The 26680-nt window shown below is 42.0% G+C and overlaps 1 protein-coding gene across 3 annotated transcripts in view; it reads left to right on the forward strand.

Annotated features, from left to right (window-relative positions):
* tle5 (TLE family member 5, transcriptional modulator) overlaps positions 1-26680 on the forward strand; it is a 35102-nt gene that overhangs the window by 1297 nt on the left and 7125 nt on the right. For all 3 annotated transcript variants that reach the window (XM_046391703.1, XM_046391702.1, XM_046391701.1), the window contains exons 2-4: positions 14899-14987; positions 18590-18653; positions 22257-22301. In XM_046391703.1, coding sequence (XP_046247659.1) covers positions 14899-14987; positions 18590-18653; positions 22257-22301 — 198 coding nt within the window. The remainder of the gene's footprint in view (positions 1-14898; positions 14988-18589; positions 18654-22256; positions 22302-26680) is intronic.

Below are 26680 nucleotides of genomic sequence, written 5' to 3' on the forward strand. Positions count from 1 at the left end.
CCATTCTCTAAAACTCTAATGAAAACTGTTATATTTTACAATCGTGATTTTTGCACCATTAATTTCTAGTTGGGAATGGCTGTTCAGATATTTATCAAATGTGGTGGTGTTGTAATGTTTCCCCCAAAAGGGAAAAACACATTGAACTGGTCTCATTTTTGTCATCGTATGGCCACTCAGCCATTCAAAATTCACTGTACACTATTATGTGCAGGTGGGTGTCTTTATGACTGGAAAAGCAGACATCTCCTCTGTGCCCCTAAATCTCAAGTTTCCATGGTAACAGTAACTCAGTCCAGGGCATGCATTCATCAGTGATGAGGGCTCTCAGTCCATTGGTCAAACATTTATGTCAAGCTGCTAGCCGAATTGCGTTACTTGTCACTGTAGAAGTATCGAGTTGTGTCAGCGCTGCTTTGGAGCAGTGAATCTTTCAGCCAAGGGCTCAAATTATAGAACAGTGTTTCTGGCTGGGACCCAGACTCCTATTGATAATAGAAGCCAGTTCATATGGCATTTTAACAGTAGCGCAGCAAACCCTGGTTTTTTGTGGCATACCTACATTTTTTGCCTTCTAGTTTTGGTTGCCATTTCAGCTTGCCCTTGCAAGGACAAATACAACGAAAAGGCACTCATGGGTTTCAGGTAGACACAACACCAAGAATACTGCCAAGGACTGTGTTTTGCTTCTGCCTGGCAACATTTTGTTGCCACCAGTGGTTCCTGTGCTGCTGAAAGGTGAAGAGTTGTTTGCTGAAGTTAAAACCTGAATGTCTTTTGTGACATGAATGGTTTGCCCTTTGGCAGCCAGCCTGCGTGGCAGCCTGATTGTGCTGCTAGTACTGCTGCTGATGTGTGTTTTCAGACTAGGGAGCGGGATGTAGGGATTAGGGAACCTCTGGTCACAGCCTGGCTTGTCAGATGAATGAAATCCTGTATAAGCCCACCAAGTTCAACTGAGGTGTTCTGACACTGCTGATCTGAAACAGTGTATATTTATCGCAATGATCCCAACTGCAAATCGTGTAACCTATTAGAGTTTTGGCAGTGTTTTGTGTATATGCATCCTGAATCAATTTTTTCACTGTAAAATGAATAAAATCTTATCATCACTCCCTTTTCTTGAAAAGCGAAAACACAGAATTGAGATACAAAAAGACTTGAGGGACTCCATTTTGTGCTTTTCAGGCTACTGCTCAACAGTAATCATTTTGTATCATTTGCATGTTTTACAGCTTGGTTTTGAATTCAGCTTTTCGGTTTCTATTAGACACAAAGCATTGTGGGTGGGAAAAACCCATACAAAATTCACCTGCAAGCTTTGCAAAGTGATGAAGGTTAGCCTGGATGAATGTCTGTGGAGATGGTCAGATCACTGTTGTGCTGGTTGGCACAATGTTACATTAATTATTGGAAAGAGTCATAGGTGCTTATTTAGTGCTTTAGAAAAAAACAGTCTTGCGGGCAGTGACACATCCACATTAAAGAGGGAGAAGTGGTGGAAATTAAGTTGTGTAAATTGTGTACTTCCAGTGGGTCTTCATAGAAGGAAACCAGTATGGCTGCATCTTTTCTAAGACGGGCTGTTTGCCCATAAAGAATTTTCAGGGAATTTCCTGGATAAGGTATCACTTTAGAGCTGTGTTTAAAACCAACTTCCTTCCTCTGGGTGAAGTTGTGAAACAGTCACCTCCTGATGGGGTGAGAACTCAGTCACCTTTTCCAAAGTGAGAGCAGCTGGGTCACTCCACGCCTGCCTGCCTGCTTGCCTGCCTGCCTGCTTGATAGGAGTTAATTTTTCTAATCCAGTTGAGTGCCCTTATGCTGCTTGATTGGACTATTAAAACCCAACGCACAGGATTAAAAATAGGGTTTTCGGAATTTAGCGTGTCTCTTCACCATCGCTGCAGCTGGTTCCATCTCTGCCTGCTACAACAAGCCATTCCCAAGCCCCCCACAAATTGCCTACTGAAAACGGCCCGTGACCACCACCATCAACATAAAATATACTGCACTCTTTCTCTCTCTCTCACACACACACACACACACACACACGTCCTCGCTCTTTAAATCCTCTTTCTCCTCAGCTGCTGCTGCTGCTGTCATGGGGGCAGAAGATGGGGAGAATGTGTGACACCCATATAGATATGAGTGTCAAAGATAAGGAGCTGGAGGATGAGAGTCACAGCACTGCCTCATAATGACAGATGATGGATCTCTTAAACTGACTCCCTCACCGCCAAATCTGCTTTTATTTTTCCATTGTTCATTCTACAGTAACATTAGCGTTTAAGTTCCATGCTGGCATATGATGTGAACAAAAAAGTCATCCACTTCCAATATGAATATGCACAATCAAGGATCCTCTCATGCATAATTTGTCTAATTTAAAGCAGCAGAGGAAGCTGTATTGGCGGTGGTGGGGATGTGTGGACACATTGCATTAAAATAATGTTACGCATTTGCTATGTACATCATGGACACTTTAACTGAAGTGTATGTGAAAGGGCCATGTGGCAAAGGATATACCGTTTTTAGCTGTTTCATACACAAATGAAAGATATTCCTACCTAACACTTACCCAGAACATTACTTACACATTTGGATGGTTTTGGGCTTATGCTAATTGTATTTACTTTTTTTTTTTTTTTTTTTTTTACACAGATTTACCATAATTTTTTCTCTACCATACTAAAAATATTGTAATAACATTTTGTCATTATATCTGGGAAAAAAATGACAATCTGATTTTATTTCTTTCAGGTAGTTGTCCCATTTAGATACACAGAAGACTAAGGTTTAACAAGGATTCACATGTCTGGTTTTTAGTCAACAGGCAAATTTTAATCTACTGCCACAGGTTAAGGGCACAGTTCATTGATTTAAGAGGGAAAAGCCACATTTGATAGTGGTACAGTGCCTGACCCAGTTGATAGCATTTGTCATATTGTTTGGGCGTTGATTAATCCTAATGCAGCTTCAGTAAAGCTGGCTGTGGCATGAAAGTGGAGCAACAGAAAGGCCTGGTGCCAAACTCAAGAGAGTAGCTCAAGTAATATGGCGGCGAAATCTCTCAAGTCCCCTGAGCCCATGCTTGACTGTAGAGATGGCCACAGGTTGTATGCGCACACACAGACACACACACACACACTCCCTCCTCCTTCTTCTTGTCTGCCTTTATCATGCGTTTCCTCCCAGATCTGATGTAGTGGTGGGAGGGTCAGGGGCAGAGGGTGCACAGGCATTATTAAGCCCACTTGAATTAACAGGACAGCCCCCAGCCTTTCCTCTAAAGCCTCCAGCTGGGGGGAGCTTAATCCCCACGGTCCCCTGTCTCGCCCATTAAACAAACTCCCCCCCACCCCTGCTCCTTCGCTCTGCTGCACACACACACACACAGCCAGGCTTGTTGCACACACACATACAAGCACGTGTGTGTGTGTGTGTGTGTGTGTGTGTGTGTGTGTGTGTGTGTGGGTGGGTGGGGTGTAGCGAACATTAAAGCATACAGACACACACACAGAGAAAAAAGCACAAGTACGGCATAGAACGCACGTGCATACACTTTATCTCTCTTCTCTGCTGGTAATTATTGCTCTAGTACATGCATAGAAATAAAAGGATTTTCTCTTTCACCCATACAGCATCAACAACAAGGACACACACACACACAGACATTCTTAACAGCCTCAAGGGTCTTACCTGCTTTTTGTATCAGGAGAACAAATTGAATGTGGAGCTTGACACATGCAGGGCAGCAGATGTCTGGGTCGTTAAGGTTAGGCCAGCTGATTAGCATGACAAACAGAGCCCTGCAGCACTCCAAACACCCCCACCCTGCAGGGGGCCCTGCTTTTGAGTGGCCAAGTTGAGGCCATGGGTCACAGGTGATGTTGATTTTTGTGAAGGGCCACAGTGGATGATTGTCAAAATGCTTTGGGAATGGTTGGGAGGGTGGGGGTGGGGGGTGTAGACTGGTGTAGGCCTCCTTTTCTTGAATGCACATGCACACACACACACACACACTGACTTGAAGCAGGCAGAGAAGATACATTTGAATGTACATTAAAATACTGATTTACACACCATTGTCCATTTTAATCCTTTATTTGATAGTGTCAGTAGAAAGATGACCAGAAACATGGAAGACAGAAATGCAGCCGGGATCCTTTAACCTCTTTTCAATTTCACACAGAAAATCAACAAAATTCACTTCCATTCACTACCATTATGTGAATACTGGACACATCAGGATCAGCAGTGGGTGTGACTAATTTTCCAGTCAGGTGCCGTTAAACCTTTGCTGAAGACAGTGCAACAAGGTGACATGACAACAAAAATAATATGAAAAACGTAAAAAAAATAATGTATTTGTGTTTGTTTCATGTATTAATTTGACAAAGGTTATAGCTGACACTTCGTTACGTTACAATTTTTTTTCTCTCTTCGGTGGAAGCGTGAGTGATGTGTATGTCATGATGTTTTACAGTCCATTGCACTTTGACACACTTTGCTTTTATTGATACACCAGCGCTTCCACCTCAGCCTAGCATAACATCAACATTACATAAATGATAAATGGGACACAGACAGAAACTGCGTTTTTGTTTATACTTCATTGTGTGTCTTGTGTATGTGGATGTGTCCTCGCATGTTGCTGTGTCATGCTTAGGCTGTATGAGCCAGCAGTTTAGAGCATTTCTGACAAGTGGCTGTCTGCTGTTTCCAAAATATCATTAGGCATTTACAAAGCAAGCTAGATGAAGTGAGTGTGACACTTAAGTGAAGATTGTCAGATTTGGATTATATTGACTATGAAATGCCTTATGTGACAGTTGTATGTCAGCATTCTCAAATGTATTCTCTTTGGAGAGTGTTGTCGAAAATGTTTGCGTTTGGTTCTTCATATTATACAGCTAAGGCAAAGCATATACACTTGGAGACAGACACTTTCCGCACCATCACTTTCAAGTTCACAGCGTACACCAGAGCAGTCTGTGGCTTGATGCGAATACTGAATCAAGGCGACTGAAAACATGTCATCACTTTATGATTGATGCAGAACCCTGCTGGGCCAATCAATTACAGAACTTTCACTGTGTCAAATGAAATAACTGAAGAATCTAAATGGCATATTCAGAGGGTAGGCAAAGCCAAGAGAACACAAGACTGCATGTTATGAGGTTTATTGCAGTCTTCATATAAAACATACTATAACAATTAACTACGGTAAACTGATTTTTGTTTTGTTTTCATGTAAATTATTTTTTTTAGGACAGAAGGAAGATTTGCACACTGACTTGCATGTGCGAGGTGCACATGTTGTCTGCTTAGGCCACATTGCCTTACATAAAGTACCGCAACAAATTCACCAGAAAGAACGTGAATGGAAATGAAAGCAGATGTCAACTGAGTCGTACAGTGTTTTTGATTGTGCTCAAGTCTGCAGGAGCTATGTGAATTCACATTTGTGTATGTGTGTGAGTGGTTCTTTAGCCTTTATGGACTAACGTGTGTGCAGCATCTGTGTATGTGCAGACTTGTATGCATGTCTGTCTGTGCATGTGCTGGAGGATCTTGTGTGTGAAGACAAAAAAAGTACAATGGTAATGAGTTTGTGTGTGTTTACACGCACATACGCACGCACAACACACGTTTGAGAGCTCATCGGGTGGTGTGTGTGTTTTTGTGTGGGAGTGAAGGTTGGGGGTGTGCGGAGTGAAACGGCTGCATCAGTATTCAGCAGCGGCTCCCTATGAGGAGTGTGTGTGGGAGGTGGGAAGGAGGGAGGGTGGTGGTGGTTTTGGGCGGGGCAGCCCTTCCTCAGAGCAGAACAGTGCGATGGGCTGGAACAAAGCGGCTCGACGGGAGACCGCTTGATTGGCCCGGCCTGGCCAGGGCCCCTAGACCTGCCAGAACGGAAGGCACTGCACCAGTTCAGACAAGAGAATTAGCTGCTCTGTTTGTGTGCAGTAAGGCCCTGACTGGAACAATATGCCGCTTCATCTCCACCGAGGTCTCATTCAGACACCATTAAAATTCACAGCAAGGCAATGAAAACCTCCCTGGTTCACTTCTGTTTGTCTGTGAAGGGTGGGGGGGGGTGATTCATGAGGACAAACATTTCCTGTGAGACGGGACTGGTTTCTATCGTGTTGTATTCAGAATACATGTTGGCAGGTATTGTCACCACCCTGCTGTGAGGTCGGCACCCCACTAGTCCTGAAAGCAACCAGTCCCTTCCTTATTAAACATGCTTGATATTTGGAGCAGGACACCCTGTCAATTGTTTCACACAACCTATTGAAATTTTTTCAGTGTAAGTAGGTATTCAGGCTGAAAATATGAACGTTCTTGAAAAACACCCAGGGCTGTATTGGCGTGGTTGGTTGTGTTGCTAGAGCTACTAATAAAACACAAGAAGGATCCAGGAACTCCAAATTTAGTAATGTGTTAATTACTTTGAAGGATTATCAGACACAGAGACGCAGCACAGCGGTGTCTGGTATTGCAAGACAATTTATGACTGGAAAATTACTACGGTGACAGTCAATCTGCAGAGAGAATGATTGGGAATTACTTGGAATGCATAGTTACATTTATGTGGCCATGCAGTGACGTGTTGTTTAGAAACTTGAACCACGTTCAACTTCTGGCCAGATGATGGATATGCTTGAAACAAATTTGCTTCAACTATATCTTGTCAAACCATGCACACTTGGGAGACAAAGTAAGGTCTGGGAGCTCCTTACCTTCCAAACAGAGCAGGGGATCCACCGCCATATCACAGTGACTGGTAAATGGGATGACATTATGCTGCTATTGTTTGTTTTGTTTTGTTTTTTGTTTAAAAAAAATAATAACAAAAAAACAGGCAGCACAAAGAAGGTTCCTTGTTGTTGCAGTGTTATTGTGCAATCTTGGTGCAAAAAGGGCTATACAGATGGACAAGAAGTGATAAAGATAACCATCTGGATAGCTGTGCACATGTTGGGATTCCTTCCTTTAAGACATTTGTAGTTTTGCACTTCTTTGTTACATACGAACGGTGAAGGAAGTAGTTGTGTGAAAAATGATTGAGAGTAAGAGAGACAAGTTCAAACCCTGTGTACTGTCTCACCTCTGCACTCCAGTCCCGTTGCTGTGTGAAGCCACAGGGACCTGCTTATTGAATTGTTGGCTTTGGAAAGTTCTCAAAAGTTTTGGAAGCACTTGCCCTGCTTCTAGTGTAGAAACAGTGCAGGGGGAGGGGGCTTCGTACGCTGTTCAACCATCTGAGAAGCACTATCGTTGAAGCATACTAAAACCTTGACACGCAGCGAGCACACTGTCAGTGTACCAGTGTCATTGAAATGAAAGTAGAGCCTGGCCTGAGACATGCTAAAAATTCATTATAGTGTATCTTTATATAAATATGAGATCGGGAACCATTAGCAAATACTCAAAATTAAATGACTGGATATCGGAGCTGGGGGGAAAATAGCTCTGTGTTTTCAAACTTTTAATATGTACACACATCAGGTCTTCAGAGCTGGATCCTCACCCGAGGAGATGAAACAGAAGTTCCCTGGTGTCGTCCATATGCTGGCACTCCAGCTTTCTGCTTTCATTGTCCACTTATTTGTTGTGAACTTTGGGACTAATCTTCCTTTCCTCCCTCCCTGTCTTCCCTCCTTCGCCGGCTGTTGTAAGTAATAACCTTGGCTTTTACAAGCAGGCATCAATCATCTGTACAACCGCACTGGGTGTAATCTTAAAGCTCCCCTTCTGTGAGGCTGGCTTTAATCTCAACCATGGTCTCCAAACCCACAGCCCTGTCGGCCTCACCACTTTCCTCACTCTTGACAAATTGCCCATTTCCCTTGGCTTTGCAATCTCTGTACTATTTTCCTGTGTGTGTGTGTGCATGCGCTTGGGTTGTATGCCTTCCTCCACCTTGTGTTACTATGTTTGTGTACATTCTTGTGTGTGTGCATTTGTGCTACTACATTTTTGTGTATCTGTGCTCATTGCAGCACAGTGTTCCTCAAGTGTCATGTTTGTGTGTGTTTGTACTTTGTGCTTGGCTGGCCTTGTGCAGGGGGTCAAGATAGGTCTGGAGAGTGGGGAGGGGTGCCGAGCCATGCCAAGCCTATGTTAGCAAGGGCACTTCACTCGAAGTGATAAAAGTAGACTAATCCCCTTTAAAGCATCTTAACGAGGTCAAATCTGTTGGGCTGCAAGGGGGAGGTGTGTGTGTGTGTGTGTGTTTGTGTGTGTGTTGTGGGGATAACGCTGCAGAAATGGGGGTAAGCCTGGGCTTGGTTCGTGAGAGATAATAATCAAAATCAAATTCCTGGCCCAAACAGGATTAGACTCTCCCCACGCTCTAAAGCCTCTGTCCAGAGTGGCTGAAGACACAATCCTATTCCTCAGCCTTCTCTCTCTCTCTCTCACACACACACACACACACACACACACGCACACACATACACAAACGCTAAACACACTGAACAGCTAACATAGCGAGGCTCGCTTGGCCCAGACAGAGTTGGACTTGGACACAGGCCAGTTAGCCCTGTCCCTCTCTCAGATCACTGGGCACATACGCTTTAGTACAAACACTAATCTGGGATATTTAGATGGAATTGTTTGGTTGGAGCTATTCTTAGATGGCGGATGTGATCTTGTTTGGTACTCGTGTATTAGCAAAAGGCTTAAGCTCTCAGCGTCTGGCTCGGTGAATCATGTCATGATGGATTTTTGCTGAGAGGTTTGCCTACATGTTAAACACATACCCCATGTGTTATATTCACCAGTACACACGGGGACATAATTATCCGGTTCAATGGGGTTCATGCTTTGTGTCGATACATTATGGAGGAAATGGGCCCAGAAAATGGGAATATCTGACGCCTCCCATAGCAGAGTTGTGTTGAATTGCTCCTAATGTATCCCAATAATGCATCCCATTTAAACACCACTTTCTGTATTTGCTCTCAGCACTTTGCACAAAGGCATTTTTCTAACCACACACACACACACACATCGTGCTCACTTCTAGGCTTTAATTTACTCCTAAAATTTCTAATCTTGCCACCACGTTCAACTCAAAAAAGGCAAATTATTATTTTGCTTTCAACAGAAAAACTTTCCTTTCTTTCCAGTCATTTTGTGGTCTTTTATTAATAATGCGTCCGCTTCTATCCTTCGCACTCAAACTGAGCAGTAGGAGCCTGTGACGGACAGCGGAGGTGGATGGCTCAAATGGCATCCTTGGGACTGTTGCTATGGAGCGAACAGACAGCCTGGCGTTGAGAAACAGGCCAGCTGCTCGTCAGTGTAGATCTTCTGCATTCATTTAAAAGTGAGAGTGAGATAACATCCAGTCATTAGTGAGTGATTACAATGCCAAGCTCCATCCCTGCCCCCATTGCAGACACACACGTATACCACACACAAACACACTCCAGCAGAGATGTAAACTGTTAGGCAGTGCTCCAGGAAATACAATCCCCACATTGCCGGTACCCTCAGGCAGGATTTATTCTGAGGAGGATGTTTTCCAATCCTGATGTTATTGTGTGTGTGTGTGTATTGTGTATGTCTGTGTGCTGTGCCTGTGTGTCTAAATACTCTGCTGGATATATGTACTGTATTCATGTATTGTTGGTGTGTCTAATCACTGTAGTGTGTTCTGTGCATGTGTAGTCCCCCCCCTCCCGTAATCCCCATCCCTTCTCATCGCCTTTGTCCACTGATCTATGGAGCAGAAACAGGCATATCTTGATTCTTATTTAAAATAGACATTATGGTTCACAGAAGATTTCACATGGATTGGACCAGATGATGAGGCCAGGAAGGGAGGGTGTGTGTGTGTGTGTGTGTGTACATGTGTGTGGGGTGATGAGTGGGCTTTGGGTTGGTGGGTGGGGAATGGGGGTGGGGCAGCAATTTCCTGAAACGATGAATCCCATTTATTCACTGAAGACTGTCTCAATTGCCTCACCGGCACACAAAGCTTTTTAATGCTTTAATTGCGTCTCAAAGGAGCAGGGCAGAATCAAATTAGAGATTGTCCTACATTTAGGTACTGTGCACATGTAAGTGTGTGTGTGTGTTCTATGCAAATTTTGCAAGTGAGGGAGATTGTGTGTGGGCTGTTGTATCCTTGTGTATGATTCATGGCTGCGAGTGTTTGTTCCTCTGGCAGCCAAACATCATACATAGAGCCTTATCAAACCCCACACACAGATGCACACACAAAAATATGCCCCTCTCACACACCTATTCATTGTTAAGGCTCTCTGTTTTGCTCTAACACACTCATATCTTTCTCTGTCACATTCACACTGTATAGGCTATTTCTCTCTAACACACACACACATATGCATGTATTAGCCTAGCCTCTGTCTTGCACAAACACATTTTCACTCACAGCGTGTAGGTACCTTTTTTGTCACAGCAGATGGCGTGTGTCATAATATTACGGCAGTATTTCATTAACATTATGGGCATCCATCTGTTGTGGGCTCTCAGGCCCCCATAGAGAACCTTGTTTTGGTCGCTGACAGAGAGCGAGAGAGATAATAAACATTGTTAGCTGTGTGTATTGCATGGTGCCGGGAGATGCCCCTCATAGTCTGGTTGTGCAGTGACAAAAATATCAAGACAGCACTGTGAGCGTTGTCCTGCAGTCTTGCACTTTGCTGAAGGTTTTATCCAGGCTTTAGATTGTATTGTGATGACCTTGTTTGAGAATTACAGACTGTAATAAGTAAAATATTTTGCAGCATCAGCTAAACAAAAGACTGTTCTAATATTTGTGCTACCAGTTGTGTGTTGCACACTAGGTAAGATTGTTGTAGTTGTTGACTTTTTTCTGGGTGCGCAGGTTCTGTAGCTGAAGTGGTGTTTAATAACAAAATCATATTGCAAGCTTGCATCGATATTAACATTACCTCCAGAAAAGCTTGCAAATTATTGTCAGCCATCAGCCAAATGTTGCAACATTTGATCTTGGGTCAGTAAAAACATAATTTCTGCTGTAGAGCTCTGATCTATTTTAGAAGTTTATGAAACTTCTGAAGTGCGACAGTTATGTTGTTGCCCCAGGCAACCAGATGTTGACCACTGCCAACCACTTTGTTTGGTCTGATTGTCCCTGTGGGACACCATTCCCACATAAAAATTACCACATATCCATTTCCCTTTGTGTAGAATTGTTTGCTTGAATAAAAATGTTCCTGTCACAATGATTAACTCCAAGCTGAAAGTGACAAGAAAAACTAAAGGGTGGAGAAAGACCAAAGGACAACTGAGGATCACAAGACAGAACTACCAATACTAAATAAACTCAATCACAACAAACAACATTAGAAACATCATCACAGGTTTGGTCAAAGTAGGATGGATAAGCGGCATGTGTACAATGGGCAATATGTCTGAAAATAAATACAAGCAGTTCAGGCTTCTGAAAAGAACACGATGTGCTGTATTCACAGAAACAAAGACTATTTCACAATTTGTTTGCTCATGGAAGCCTTGAGAGGCAAGTGAGAAAAAAATATTCTGATTATCTGCTTTCTAAATCTGATCTGAACCGTTTCCTCTCCTGTATTAATCGGCTAAAGCTACAGCAGATTAGCACTGATTAAAATACATTTCTAAGAAAGACGTAATCTTATAACTTGATAACAGAAAGTTATATGTACCTTGTGTTTAAAATGCATGGAGAGATTACATATCGTGGAGGAAAACATGAATGCTTTTAGTCCTTATGGAGTAAGGGTTGTGCACTTTAGCCTTTTATTGCACAAATGAGTAGTCCGACAACGAATCATGACCAAAAAAAAACAAAACCTTTTTTTTTTCACACATACTCTTAAGTCATAAACACAGGAGATAAAACAGTTTAGATCAGACTGAAAAGTTGTAGTCCTTGTTTTTTGGATTCCACCAAATCTAATTTACCATCCTAACATATTACGTTGTAATACAAAATGAAATTTATATTAGTGTTTCTTAATAACAGTTAACTTTGTCTTCTTAATTAACCAGAGTCACTTTTGTTAGTGAAATTCCTATCATGCGGACTGTTTTGCGTATAAACACTTTCAACATCACTCCAGTAGTTTTACATTGGTATAGTCTCTGCTCAGCGCTGTGGGTTTATGCTTAGCGTCCACACTTTCCTGGTGTTTTACATTTGAAAATGCTACTGAAACAGTTTCAGTTTGAAAACTCCGTGGTTCCATTTTAGTCCAGAAGACAGAAACGGAGGCTATTGGAGACAGTGTTGCAGACACCCTTGTTCGATTTCCTCATTCGTCACACCACTATCATGTTAGGTTTTTCCGGAAGAAAACAAACCACATGAGCCTTGACTAGCAGTGGTCAATGCAACATGGATTATGATTTACATTACCTGGCTTTTGTTTGTCGGTTTTATAATGTTCTGGCTTTAAAAAATTCTTTCTCTCCCTTTTCGCTTTCCTTTCCCCTTGCCTTTGTCTTTGACTGTTTGTCTTCTCTGTCTCCTTCTGTATTCCCTGTTGTACTGGAAGCCATACCTCAGGCTGTTGACTGAGAAAATTTTAGTATTTTAAACGTTTGCATACTGTGCTTCACAGGGAAGAAATCAAATCTAGAGCAACAACTTTACCCTTAGGCACAGGGGTAACCTGTAGGCAAACAAACACACACAGACACATAGACGCACATAGTGCTCAGAAACCAAGCCAGTGCAGTTGTATGGCTGCCTGTAGTAAAGTGCTTTGTATTGACACAGGCTCTGTGTGGCACAGACCCATATAGCCGAGCTGCTGTTTGCTGAGTTTGGTCCATGCCATACTGGCTGGAGAGATAATGGAAAAGGTTATTCTGCTTTACAGTCAGAGCCTCTGTCTCCGAGCAGCAGCTCAGTTTATGTGGATTGGGGGTTTCTGTGTGTGGCAGCAGCATGATAATGTCAGCACTTCTCATGACATTTGAAAGTGTAATGGCTGGGGTCACTATGCTCTTCACTGTTTTGCAGGACTGTGTGCATGATTTTGTGCATGTGTTTTTTTTCTTAGGTGTCTTTTTTTTCACTTGGTTTTATTGTCTGTCTTTCCTTTCCAGTCTTAATGTTTGTCTGTTTTTGTGTAGGTGTTCATTTTTGTGTGTGTGTAAAATGTTTCATTTAGTGTCCAAATCTGATATAATACCATACTTACATACATATGTAGTTACCCATGGAGGCTTTAGTAAAAATTCATCCTCAAGCCAAATACTGCCTAGTGAGCCACAAAGCAAAAAAAATAAAAAAATAAAAATAATAATTCAGCCTTTGAAACAAGCAGGTCTGTTCCTACATCCTGAAGCAATCCTGTTGCTTAGCATATTCTGTGGCCATGACTCTGTGAATGCGGAGCAGCCTGTTTGTAGTTAAAAATGAAGCTGAGCGACATGCCGTGGGGAGCAGGCTACAAAGCGTCAGGTCAATCCCAACAGCGGCAGGCTAGCTTCCCATAAGTGCTGCAATCAGATTTCTGATGGTTTTTTTATGCCTGCTCAATCGTAGTGGGAAAATGTCGATCCCTTCCCCCACCCCCACCTGACCCATTATGCAGTCTGCTGAGAAATAATGAGATTTTGTCCCTATTTGGGTTTGATGCTTGCTGTGCTCTAACACACAACCAGGCCATCCACTGCTGCCTGGGGAATGTAGTGTGAACAGAATTACAAAAAAGGCTAATAGCAACATCCAGGCTAGGTGAAAGAACGATGTTGTAGCTTGCTGGGTGAGGCACAAACAGAAATTGTTGACATGACATGGGTGGCACTTGGTGCACTGCCCTTTTGAAATGCCCTTTACCGGCGCAATGCTCCGAGATGTGTTGAAGTTTCAGACGTTGGTGCATGAATAGTTTTATGCCCCTCTCCATTCAAGCAGCACACTAACATCATTCATTCAGCGCTGAGTTTGCAAGTAACCTGCTGTTGTCTTCTTCTGTTGATGTTATGGAACTTACACACACACACAAACAAAGGCAGAATGCTAAGCTTGTCCACTGGAAATGAGAAAGGAGCTGTTTTTTTTATCCATATAACCTACCCCTAACTAGTCCACAAATCCAAATGCACAGCGCATTGCAGTGTGGGAATGAGAACCAGTACCTAAGTGATGGAATTTCAGAGAAATTGTATTTGGAGTTAAATCTGTTTACCTCAGGACTCAATACAGTTTCAAGCAAGTGCACTATAATAATATTTATGTGTTAACATCATTATTTATACTAGCAAGCGCTATTGTAAGTGGGTTTATATATTGTCACCCAAATTGAATTTTGTAATAACAGTAAGGGCTGGGAAAATAATAACACACATAAGACTGTCAGTTGAAGTCCGTCACCTGTCATTAATCAATAGGCTGTTAAAGCACAGAACATATGCTATTGTTGGTAATGGCCACAGGTAATAACTCTTAAGCTTGCTTCAGCACTGTAGAGAAGATGACAGTGCCAGACCAAAGACATGAGAGTCCGCCGATAGATCCATTTATAATTGTTGCTGTGTGTGGTTTAGGCTGGTGTGCAGGCACATAATTTCACAGTGATGGAGACAACTAACAGAATATGCAGGCATTTAAATACTGCATGTTTATGCTTTTGTGACTACACAGTTTTAGCCTAGAATCTGCACAGGATTTTATGCATTTGGCCGCCTGTGTATGGAAACATACTTGGCAGCCAGTTTCTTACTAATGTCATACCCACTGGACTGTGTCAAATTGAAAACTGCTTGATTTCATTTTCATGTTTTTAATTGTCTCTCACTCTGCTCTCTTACTGTCATTCAGCCCTCGTCATCTTTCTTAATCTGTCTCTTGTCTCTTGTTTCTTACCTTGTCCTCTGTTGTTCTTTTCTCTTTGGCAGGCTTCATCGCAGCAGCTGAAATTCACAACCTCCGACTCCTGTGACAGGATCAAGGATGAGTTTCAGTTCCTCCAAGCACAATACCACAGGTGCAAGCAAAAACATTGGCATGGACACTTCACACAAACAGAAACAGAAATGCAAAACACTTTTTCACAGTCGCTACAATGTTAAACTGTAGAATTGAGCTGCAATATGGCTGCTGAAAGCTGTCATATCCAAGCCAAAAACTGGTTTTGATGTTATTGTATGGCATTTGTCAATGCTTAATTTCAGACAATGTTGTCACATACAGTTACCTTTAGAAAGTATCTCACTTTTCATTTTACAGGTCCTCAAATGTCAAATGATTTCTGGGGAAGTTCACTGGAGTTAAATAATTCTGCGTTAATTAGACATGTTCAGATGAACCTGCAAAAATCTGCAAATCATATATAGGCAAGCACAGAATCCTGCATGTTTTAAGAATAGATTTTCTAATAAAAAAGGAGTTATAAATACATTTTTGCTTCAGTTTAAATGGAACCGTTCATTCAAGGAAATTCCCCCGTCAGCAAACCAAACTGTATTAATTCCAAAAAAGTTTGAAGAAATTATTTGGAAAATATTTGGGAATAACAGAGTCATAAAATAAAGTTTAAACAGTGTAGCTTGAACTTGGATAACAACTCAGTAGTCAGCTGTGATGAAATGAAGATGTCTGTATTTGTTTCACCGTTTCTCAGCTCTACCAACACACTGCACATTGTGGAAACATCCTTTATTGACTCATACCTAAATCAATCTTGTTTACCCTAGGCTATTGATCTCCCTTTACTTCTTAAATACTGCTACAATGCCAGAAGTCTGAGGCACTTCCAAACTGCCTGGTTCGACCCCAGCTGATCTGTTTGATAGTAGATATAAAGAGTGGGGACGCCACGGGGTCTGAATCTCAGCGAGAGATCCTCTCTTTGTGAGAATAGAGTCTTTGAATTCCGCCTTCCTTCCTGAGGAGCTTGGTTTGTTCCTCTGTACCTGTTCTCCGAGAACCTTCCAGAGGCTTGCCTCTGCTGGTTTCTGAGATGAGCGAAGGCAGATGAAAGCCTGGCAGATTGTGTGCAGAATCCCTGCTCTGGTCTGATTGCTCTTGTTTGTGGCGGATTCTGAAACAGCATTAACACCCTGCGTGTCTTTTTCTTCGCCTTTGGTTTTTGTAATTCCCACAACGGTGAGCAGCACCGTTTAACCCTCTTCAGAGAACCAGGGTGCAGTTGAAAGAATACCTTTTTTGTCTGAGCGTACAGAACATGCATACAGTGTCTATTGACTCAGGAGGGGGGTGGGAGCCACAGAAAAGGCTTTGTAGCGCTCTGCTGCTGTGCTGTGCCTGTCTGTTGCTGAAGTCTTTAAAAGGCAAATGTACCGCAGGCGTTCCCCTGGGTATAGTAGCAAGCATTGTAGCTGTCACTGTCTTCCTCTTTCCACCCCCCACCCTCCCTTCTCTGAACCTCTCCTCCCCTCCCGTCGCTCACATGCATAAATAGATCAGGGAATACATAAATCAAAATAAAGATGACAGCAGGAGCGATTTAGAGACGGAAGAATCGGCAATAAAACTCCATCAAAGTGTCGTTTGAGAGCAGCGGTGCAGGCCCGGGGGCTGCTGAGCACCAATCAGAGGAGGCACACAGCCAATCCCAGGTAGGCTGGCAGCAGGGAGGCCTGTCGTCATGACAACCCACCACACAGCCTACGCATGTACACAGGGATAGTAGGAAGGGTTTTATGTAGGAGGGAAGGGGAGCATTTTGGATAAGTGGAGTCTGCTCACACACGAACATGAATAGGTGGCAGAATAAACCTGGACATCACCCCTAACAAAGGAACGCCCCACCACCACCCTCCACCGCCCCATGATTGTTGATCAGGATGGATACATGCCATGGCATAATCAACCTTGTCCATACTGTTCTGAGTTTTTATACAGCAGAAAATATCCTCACCTTTATAGTGTGTGGGACTTAGACTCAAACTGTGTGAGTTCTGGCTGCAGAGCAGGATGGAGTTGCAGTGTTGAGACAGATTCTCATTCCTCAGAGGAGATGTCCTTGTTAACGGGCAGTTTGCATCAGCTAACTGTGCTAACAGAGTGTGACTATGTAAATACGTCATGTAACTGCTTACGCTCCCTTATTGCAAAGTCATCTCTGGCTAGTGTGGTGCAGAAATGTCACAGCAATAACGTCTTAAAATCAAAGTCGTCAGCACTTTCTAGTTAAAGTATCCTCTGTTTTAATGCTAGCCAATGCTTTTATTTTCATGTATTTCAATTAAAGATAATTTCAAAGAGGGATAATTGCACATCAGCCCACCATTTGTCCTCATTCCCTCATTCCATATCAGAAGTTATATAAAAAAGGTGATTGATCTGATATTAGGCTCTGAACTTTTTTTGGGAAATTTGGAGAGAGACAGCACCATGAGAGCTGACAGAAATACAGATTCTGGGTCAGTACATGTCTGATTCTGTGTTCCCTTTTTCTGAATTAATATGTCAAGCAAAACTTTCTAAACTGGGTGGCATGGTGGCACTGTGCTGTATGTAAAACACAAACGCAAGCATTAACTAATGTCTTTTAGACATTAAATATGATAATTTATGTTCTCTATGTTTCAATGTTATGTCTGTCAATAATGAAATCAAACCACAATGAACGCGCCGAATCTATTGTAATAATTATAGAAGGAGCACAATATTATGTGTATGAGTAAGCTGACATTATTGCCCTTGTGCAACGCTGTCTTCAGTCTGCCAGTTAAGACTAAGAGCGATGAAGATTCAGCTAGCACTCGCTGTAATCGAGCTGTCATTTCCTGTAGGCAACTGAGAAGAACATTCCAGCAAAAATATACACACACCATCAAACAGGATTCAGACTGATCCTAAATATGAAACTATCTACCGTGTGCCTGCGCATATCTTTATTTGATCTGAGTCTTATCCAGTCCTCACATCGCACGATGCCTTCTGAGACTGGCACATTGTAACTGGCTGCTTCAATCACAGGCATCCAGGGGAATTCTTTTCCCCTCTTTCCCCCTCTGTCTTTTTCATTTGATGATCAGGGTGACTTGTTGATGCGTCCTCCTTTGTCCTGTCGCCTTGCGTGACATCAGCAGTGACATGATTACAGCTAATGGCTGTCGCAGGCACTGGGTTGCAGGAAATGCTCCAACACTATATTTAGACTTTGTATTTGACTGCCTCTTCTCTGATTTAGAAAGCAGACAGTTTGGCTAGACACAACTGTGAAGTTCAGAATGAGTTTGACCTCCCTACTGTCAATTGACCTTGCCAAGCATGGTGAAAAAAGAAAACCTCCACTGGCAAGTTAAGATGAGGATGATGACTGCGGTAATGGTGATGACGATGATGATGAAGGAGGTGGTGATGATGATAAAGATGGTAATGGTAGCCGAGAGCTGAGATGATGACAATGGAAGTGGTGCAGATGATGATGAAGGTGGAGGCAGTGATGAGGGTGGAAGTGATGATGAAAGCAGTGACAGTGCCTTTGGTGAAAGTGGAGGTAATGATGATGAAGGGGGCAAAAGTCACCTGGTGTCAGCACTTTAGAAAGAAGACTGTCGAGCTGACTAACAAGGTCTGACTCCTGGCTCCTCTCCTCTTCTCTCCCTCTTTCTCCAGTTTGAAGCTTGAGTGTGACAAGTTGGCCAGTGAGAAGTCAGAGATGCAGCGCCATTATATCATGGTGAGTGAATCTGTGTGTATGTGTGTCTTGTTCATCAGTTGCTACTGTTCTGTTTGATTCTTACATAAACTTCATTTTTCTTGTTGCAAGTACAGGGCTTCAGATGTTGATGCAAATAAATGATTTTGTCTTGTTCTTATGTTTTCACCCTCTCTTTCAATGAATATTTTTTCTTTTCTTGTATATGCACACCTCACCTCTTTCCACAACCTTCCTGTAGCAGAACAGTCTCATGTCTCTTTTCTTGTTGCTCACTTTAAAATATCTCTCTCGAAAGGGAATTTTTCAAAGATTTTGAAAATACTAGCTGTCAGACAACCATGCATGTTTTAAACAAAGAGTTAATCATTAGGGATGGGAATGTCACAACTGAATTTCGATTCTTGGTGTCAGAATTCAGTTCATTATTGCACAATGTGCAATTCAAAGTTCCATGTTGGTTGAATACATAGAAAAGGGGTAAGTCTTTTTCTGAAATGTGTTGGTTCTTTTTCTATATGTTATGGTGTAAGAGTTTCCTCACTGTGCTGTTATTAACATTATGTACACATGTACACTCTTAAATCGAAGTTAACTTGTCTGTCTCATGTCAAAGTTGGGAACTACATTCTTACATCTTATGTGAACCCTGCCCACACCCAGCCAAAACTAAAATAATACCATAGTTTTAAAAAACTGGAATTATTCTTTATTTTTCACTTCCATTGTGTTACAAGAGGAACTCTACTGTATGTGTTCTTTCTCTCTCCCCTTCATTTCCTCTGTTTTCCACTTTTTTCCTCTCTCTCTCTTTCCACACATACACGTTCACACGCAATGATGCACACACAGATGTGCTCGCCCGCTCTTTGCTCCACCTCGGGGCTAATCTCATTGTTGCTGGCTGTGGCTGTGTAGCTGTCTGATGTTTTGCCTCTAATTGATCCTCTGACTGGCTTTAATCTCATCTAATCTGTGCCGCCGCACTGCTCTCTCCACCATCAGCCAGCCAACAGGCACACACATATGCGCACACTAACATACACACTTCTTCTGTGTTTATTTCGGGCAGGCGTGAGTGCATATGATCACACATACACACACACACACACACACACACACGCCCTGGCATTGTTAGCCTGATAGCAGTTGTGCGCACACACAAACATGTATTCGAACAGAAACACAATCATGCCAAAGGATGTAGTGATAAAAATGATGACAAATTCAGAAATGTCTAGTTTAAGTGGTGTTGTAATATTTACCCACTGACATTCACAATTAAATATATTTTCTTTTGCATTCATTATGTTAATTACACCAAATTATCCAGATAAGTTAATAGTTGAATGAAGTCTGTACAAGCTGTGGTTTACTTTGATGGTCGGGTAAATGTCCGGCAGGATAGATGGAAGCCTACAGGCTGATAATATCACAAAGTAAGGAAAAGAAAATGAAGGTCTTATTTTGCTTAAGCCTAAGAAAAGATATGTCTTTTGGCTTTGTAAGAACACTGGCTTCCAGTTTACTCTGTGACCCAATTAAAGCATTTGCCAAATCAAAATCCTGAAAAAAACCAGACAAAGCCGCATATATGCAAAGAGTAATTGAAAGTTTGATGGAAGGTTCTGCTGCAGGATTTAAATGTTGTACCGACCAGTCATCATGCATGCGTTACGGGTTTGACCTTTTTCATCGGCCTTTTCATGCTCTTTGATGTGTCTGGAATTATCATTATTGACACAGGTAACAAATTGGAGAAAATACAAATCAGCCAAAGCGGACCAATCACATAGCCTTCTAAGTGGATGTCACTGCATTTTTTTGTGGAGATGCACATAAGCTGCAGGTCTACATTAAGCACACCTATGGTCTAGGTGTCTGTCACTTTTTATCTAAATTTGAACAACGAAAGAGGGGAAGATTAAATAATCAGTCTGTTATGATCTGAGAAGTCATTGCTGCTTACTCCAGTGGAGCACATTCATAAACAGCAATCTGATCTGTAACATTTAGCTTTATCTGGCCAGTTGCTCTTAATTAACATAAAATGGACAAAACAAGTAGGTTATGCTGGAAAAATTCTGAATAAAGGTGATGCAGCCTTTTTAAAAATCCAATTGCCTGCAGCATAGTTACCACGGCAACACCTGTTAAAATGTCACTCAGTGAGGTAGTGGATGCAACACGAATGAATGGACCAACATCAATTCTGCAACCTATGTTACAATTATGATGTGTGGTGTGTTTGTTCAAACTTGATTTTGTCATCAAATTTGGTCATGGAATCTGTATTTACTGATATTTATATTTTCCTGGTATACAAAGAAATGTTTCAATCAAAAAGTCTTCAGATTGAGACTAAATTTTGTTATAAAAATTGAATTATGAATGCAACAGGGCTCATCTGTTCTCCTTTACTCTCTCTCTCTCATCATCTCTCACACACACTCACACACATACACACACACGTGTGAGCACGCTTTCAATCGCACTTCCACTCCATCAGTGGTAGGCCAGGCCTTGTATCCTCACAATGAACCCTCCCACCGTACGCACGCACACACACACACACACACACACACACACACACACACATACTCCTAATAGCATATCAGGTTGCCCCACTCCCCTGGCCAGTGGCAGCACCTCAATTTCCCCAACATTGTAATTACTTTAGGGAGCTTCTGCGTGGGCCCAAGCGGCTACAGAAAAAAGGAGTGTGTGTGTCTGTGTGTGCGTGTTGTCAGGTGTATATGTGCATTAGTCTGTGTGGTAGTGTCAGTATGAGATCAAACAGACCAAACGAGAGACAGTCTCCTGTGTGTATTTGTGTGCGTTTGTGTTTGTGCGTGTATGTATGTGTACGCATTTGTGTGTGTTGTTTGTTTTCCAGTGACAGAGCCAGTCCCCCCGCAGACAGAGTGGGTGATTAACAGGGTTGACGCCTAGAGGGTGGCCCTCTCATTAACACTGAACACACACTCACACACACTCAACAGAGGCTCTTTCTCTACTGTCTCCTTTCCTCTCTCAGTTCCTTTTCTGATTTGTAGCTGTGTGTCTTGTCTTTGCATGTGTGCATGCAGCCATGTTTGTGGTGGGAATAGGTCTGTAGAATCAAAATTTGCGATCTCTTTTTAAAATGTTTAAGATATGCTTGATGGATTGAGCAGATGGATAACTCAACTTTAATTAATTAGATTTCATGATTGAAAATCGTTCAAATTGTGCCACATATTTATAGTTGTAGTTTTAGCTGAGTACTGCTCTGCACTATACATCCAGACCCGAGGCCTGGGAAACGTTACTATTTTTTGTTGGGTATGGTTGTCTTCATATTTTTGTATATTTTTTGATTTTGTGAATTATGACACATTACTTAATCATTTATTAACAACAATCAGCAATTACAAAATTCAACTTTTATTTTGTTAATATTGCCAGCTGAAAAAGAGAGCTTTTGTCTGATTTCACATTACAGCGTTATCCAAATGCACATCACACGCACTTAATAATGAAGCATTAACATGGTGCTCCTTTGCACAAGATTTTCTGGGAACAGTTACAGGTATATAATGTATGCGTTATAACTTTTTCTTTTTGTCTTCCTCTCCTGTACAGTACTATGAGATGTCCTATGGGCTCAATATTGAGATGCACAAACAGGTGAGTCCACATTTATTCCATGTTCTCATCACATGACATTTAAAACTGTATTTTGTCAATGAAAAACAAATTGCAATTGCAAAAATTGCTCTAACACTGAAGCATATATTTTTTGTTTGTGAAACAAGCTGCATTCAAACTGAGGGGGCTTGCCTGTTTGTGGAGCTAGGCCAGAAAAATTAGCATTACAATATTCTGGCATCTGTGTGTCAAAGGTGTTCATGTTGACAACAACCGTTGATCTGTCTTTGTACCTTTGTGCCCATATAGCCTGTGAGACTTTCCTCAAAAATAAAATTGTAAAAGGTACATTTTCCTGTTGCTCTGCACTAGTGAGCCTGCAACTAATTTCTATAAGCATTTTGTATGCAGCTTGTTCAGTAATCAACCTGAAAGCCCTTAGTAAGCAAATGACTGGTCCACAACATGAAGCTGGAGATTTACAACAGTTGCCAAAATAAGCAGAGCAGGTGATTAGAAGTGTAAGAAAATATCGACACCCTTGAATATTACAATATTCCGTGAAACTGTATCACTTCTCAGAAACACTATTGATTTTTAACTGTTTACATGCTGAGATTTGTGCTGTAGTGTTGCAGTCAATCTATCGTCAGCCATTTGACTCTTCCACTCCATATAACATCCACATAACGATGTCCTGCTGAGGCAAGATGTAAGCTCTTTTTACTAGTGCGAACGCAAAGACCTTAGGTTTATAAAGCAGTATATCACCTTTCTTACAGACATGCAAAAATTGCAATATATTGAATTGTAACGCCTGTATGATGATATGTATTATTGTTACATTCTTGCCAGTAGACCGCTCTACAGGTCACAGTAAATTCCTGTTTGAATGTTTTCTATACAGCAGTCATCTGTATCATTTAATTGCACATCATTTCTGATGGCCATGTTATTGCAGGAATTTTCTACCGTCTTTTTCATAACGTTTGAAAACGTTAGCGTTTCAGAACACTAGGAAATATTCTCTTTATCATGTTATGGAGAAATCAGAGACACAAATGAGAGCTGTAGAAAGTTCAGAGGTTTCAGAACAGCGTAGAATACAGAAGTGAGATGCATTTTATTTATTTATTTATTTACTCTTAACTGATGCCCACCTTCAGTGTTGTAGACAGCATCATTTTAAACTTGGTGATTGGAGAAAGTCTCAGGGTGTACCGGTTGTTTATCGGAGTCCATTATCACAGTAGCTTGTTGTTTGGACTGATGATTTCATGTCTGCCGGAACCTTGAAGGTATTCCAGCTGCCAGTCAGCTAACATCATCCATTTAAACAAAAGAACCTTGAGGGTCCAAAGTAACTTCCCACACTTTGTTACTCTGTTGATGCAGACACAGCTGTGCATTCCCAACTCCATCCCCCCACTGTGCACCTGCAGCTCACTGATTGTCAGGTGTGAATTGCAGAGATAATCTCCCATCACTTTGGGAGTGTTCAGAGACATTTGAATGATGTCACCTGAGGCTGTGTGTAAAATGCAGGCACCGAGGGGTTTGCTATTCTGCTGTTGCCAAATCAGTTTTGATTCGCTCTGTGCATCATGGTTATGTTGAGATAGGATATGTGCATAAGGAAGTGAACTGTTTCATTTCCAAGCCTTTGTTTAGTTTAATTTTGACCATGTACAATATACATAATGTTATGGCAGTGATAACAGATCATCAGCAGCAGCATAAAATTATCATAGCAGCCTTCCCTAAATCCAGTGAATACAGTGCAGTTGGAATCAGTTGGTCATTTTGAAAAAGAAAAGAAATAGGAAGCCCTCACTCAAGGAGGGGAGGGGTGAGAGGACAATATCTATACATCAGTTTGTGTGGGTGACGCTGGGGGAGTAATTTATGCTCAGCCTGTAGGAAGGAGAGAGCGATGGGCCTCGAAAGGGCCAACCCTTATCGGTGACCTCGTCTGGCGCTGCCCGTCCACACAAATGCACACGCAGTGTCTTATGATTGACGGTGCACACTGACAGCCATATTGGGAGAACCAAGCTTACTTTAACAAATGGACACATGCACACACACACACACACACACACACACACACACACACACACAGAAGTAGCAGCTTCTGTGATTTAAAGACCTTCACATATATGCATCCACACAAACTCTGAGGTAGGAAGGACAAGACGGGCACTGTGATGCATGGGCGGAAAACACACACACACTCACACATAAAGACAAGCACACACACAAACACTGAGCCCTGTGTGTGTGCAGCTCATCACACCTTTTTCCTTCATCTGACGGTGATGAAATTCGCAGGGGTTTTGTGTTTTTTGTGTGCGTTGTTTCATATATCTGTGTGTGTTACTGTGATATAGTGCATTTACTCCCATGCTTTCCAGTTGGCTCTCTGAATTTTTTTTTATAGATGTGTTTGTGCATGTGGATTGAGTCTGCCTGGACAGGCATGTGTGTGTGTGTGTGTGTGTGTGTGCATATACACGCACACATGCATACATGAGTGCCCCTCTGTTGGGGCATATGCTTTTGTATTTGTGTGTGTTAATGGCACGTGTTCGTAAGCAGTGGTGTGTTTCTGTTCATGTGTGCTCCTGTCACCCTGCATGTGTGTGTACGTACGTGCATGCGTGGATGAACACTTTCTTTGTGCACCGTGTGAGTGGGTGCGGAGAGTCGCTAGTTCTATTAGAGAGTTGAAATTGAAGGGGATGTGTGGAAACGAGTGTCGAGGAGCATTCATGTCTAGGCCTATTGTGCACAGCCACCACCACCACCCCACTTCTGCTGCTCCTCCTCCTCCCTCTCCACCTCTGTCTCTATTTCTCTCTTTCTTTCTCTCTCGCACTCTCACACATTCAATTGCTCCCTCTTGATCACTCTGTCCTACTCAATTCGAAATATGCCTCTCCACTCTGTCTGCTCTCTCTCTCTCTCTGTTCTCTTGTCTCTTCTCTCTCTGTGTTTTCTCTCTGTTTTGTCTTGGTGAGGAAAAGCAAGGTTGAGTTGTGGAATGAACTGGGAATATTTTGAATGACGCTACATTGTTACTCTTTATCACTGTCCTCTTTGTCTTTCTATTGTTCGGTTTTCTCGTCATGTTTTTCTTCTCCTACGTTTAGACCTGAATGTGGGTCCTGCCTGACAACATAACCCTTGCATCTGTGTTTTGTTCACAAAATGTATAATGTAGGTGACTTCATTGTGTGTCTAAATAATGTACATTCAAGTGGTCCGTGTGATGATGATCTCTGGCCTAGTTCATCTTGTTGGCCATGGTGAAAAAAGAATTGAGTATTTCTTGGCGCAGAGAAAAATGATTCTATTCTGACAGCTGATAGCTTGTTTGAGTTGCTTCATTTGAAAGTACAAGGAAGTAATAGTTCTGGGAATATTTAAAAAAATATGTATATAAGTATCATGTCCTGTTGTATTCTTGACAGGAACCAGTAACACAAGACACAAGTGAAGCTCCTTCAGGAACAAAAGCCGGACACCCTTGTGGAAGTCTGTGAAATGTTAGATTTGTTTAGGTTGCCTTCCGTACTTCCTTGGAACACATTTTAAATCAGCTTGAGCACATCTTTGTCTCTGTGTTTGCTTTCCCTTTTGCCTCTACAATTTCAAATTACAGAATAAAGATAAGGCATATTTAAATTGGCAAAAACTGCAGAGACATCTCCAACAGCAATGAATTCAGTCTGTTGCACATCCTTGATGTATTTGTCCATTGTCCCAGCCCCAGTTTTATATTATGCACGTTGTATTTGCACACACAGAATGGTTTTGTCAGTGAGTGTCAGTGTGTTCCAGCAGCACTTAAAGTAAAGCTAGAAAGAAGCAAAGTAAAATGTAAAGAGAGGACAAAAGAGAGAAAGAAGCTTTCAGATAGAAAATATATGAGAGAGAGACACAGAGAGGAGGATAATAGAGAACATAGATAAAAAAAAAAAAGAGACAGAAGCAGGAGTTGGGGGGGGGAGAAAGATGCCATAAAGGGCACTGAAAAAAGAGGAAGAGCCATAGTTAGCATGGAGCGAGTCCCACAGAGACATTTTAGAGAGACATTTTAGATATGTCAGGCAGTGTGTATGTGTAATGATGAGCGGATAGGAGTGAAGCGTTTGATGGGGAGCTGTGCTCTGCATGCCTAATGACTGTTAGGAGGGCCCCTCTCTCCTCACCGCGCCACGAATTACACTCTAACACAATTACTGCTGCTTTGCATATCTCAGACGGATTGGATGATTACCAACCAAATGTGATAATAGACCTGTATGTGAGAAAGATAGGGAACGTGCACGACGAGGAAAAGGAAAGGCCATGTGTGTGTGTGTGTTTGTGTGTGTAGTTGCTTGTGCATCCAAGTTTTGAGAAGGAGTATTAAG

Source organism: Scatophagus argus, chromosome 6, assembly GCF_020382885.2.
Source record: "Scatophagus argus isolate fScaArg1 chromosome 6, fScaArg1.pri, whole genome shotgun sequence".
NCBI lineage: Eukaryota > Metazoa > Chordata > Actinopteri > Scatophagidae > Scatophagus > Scatophagus argus.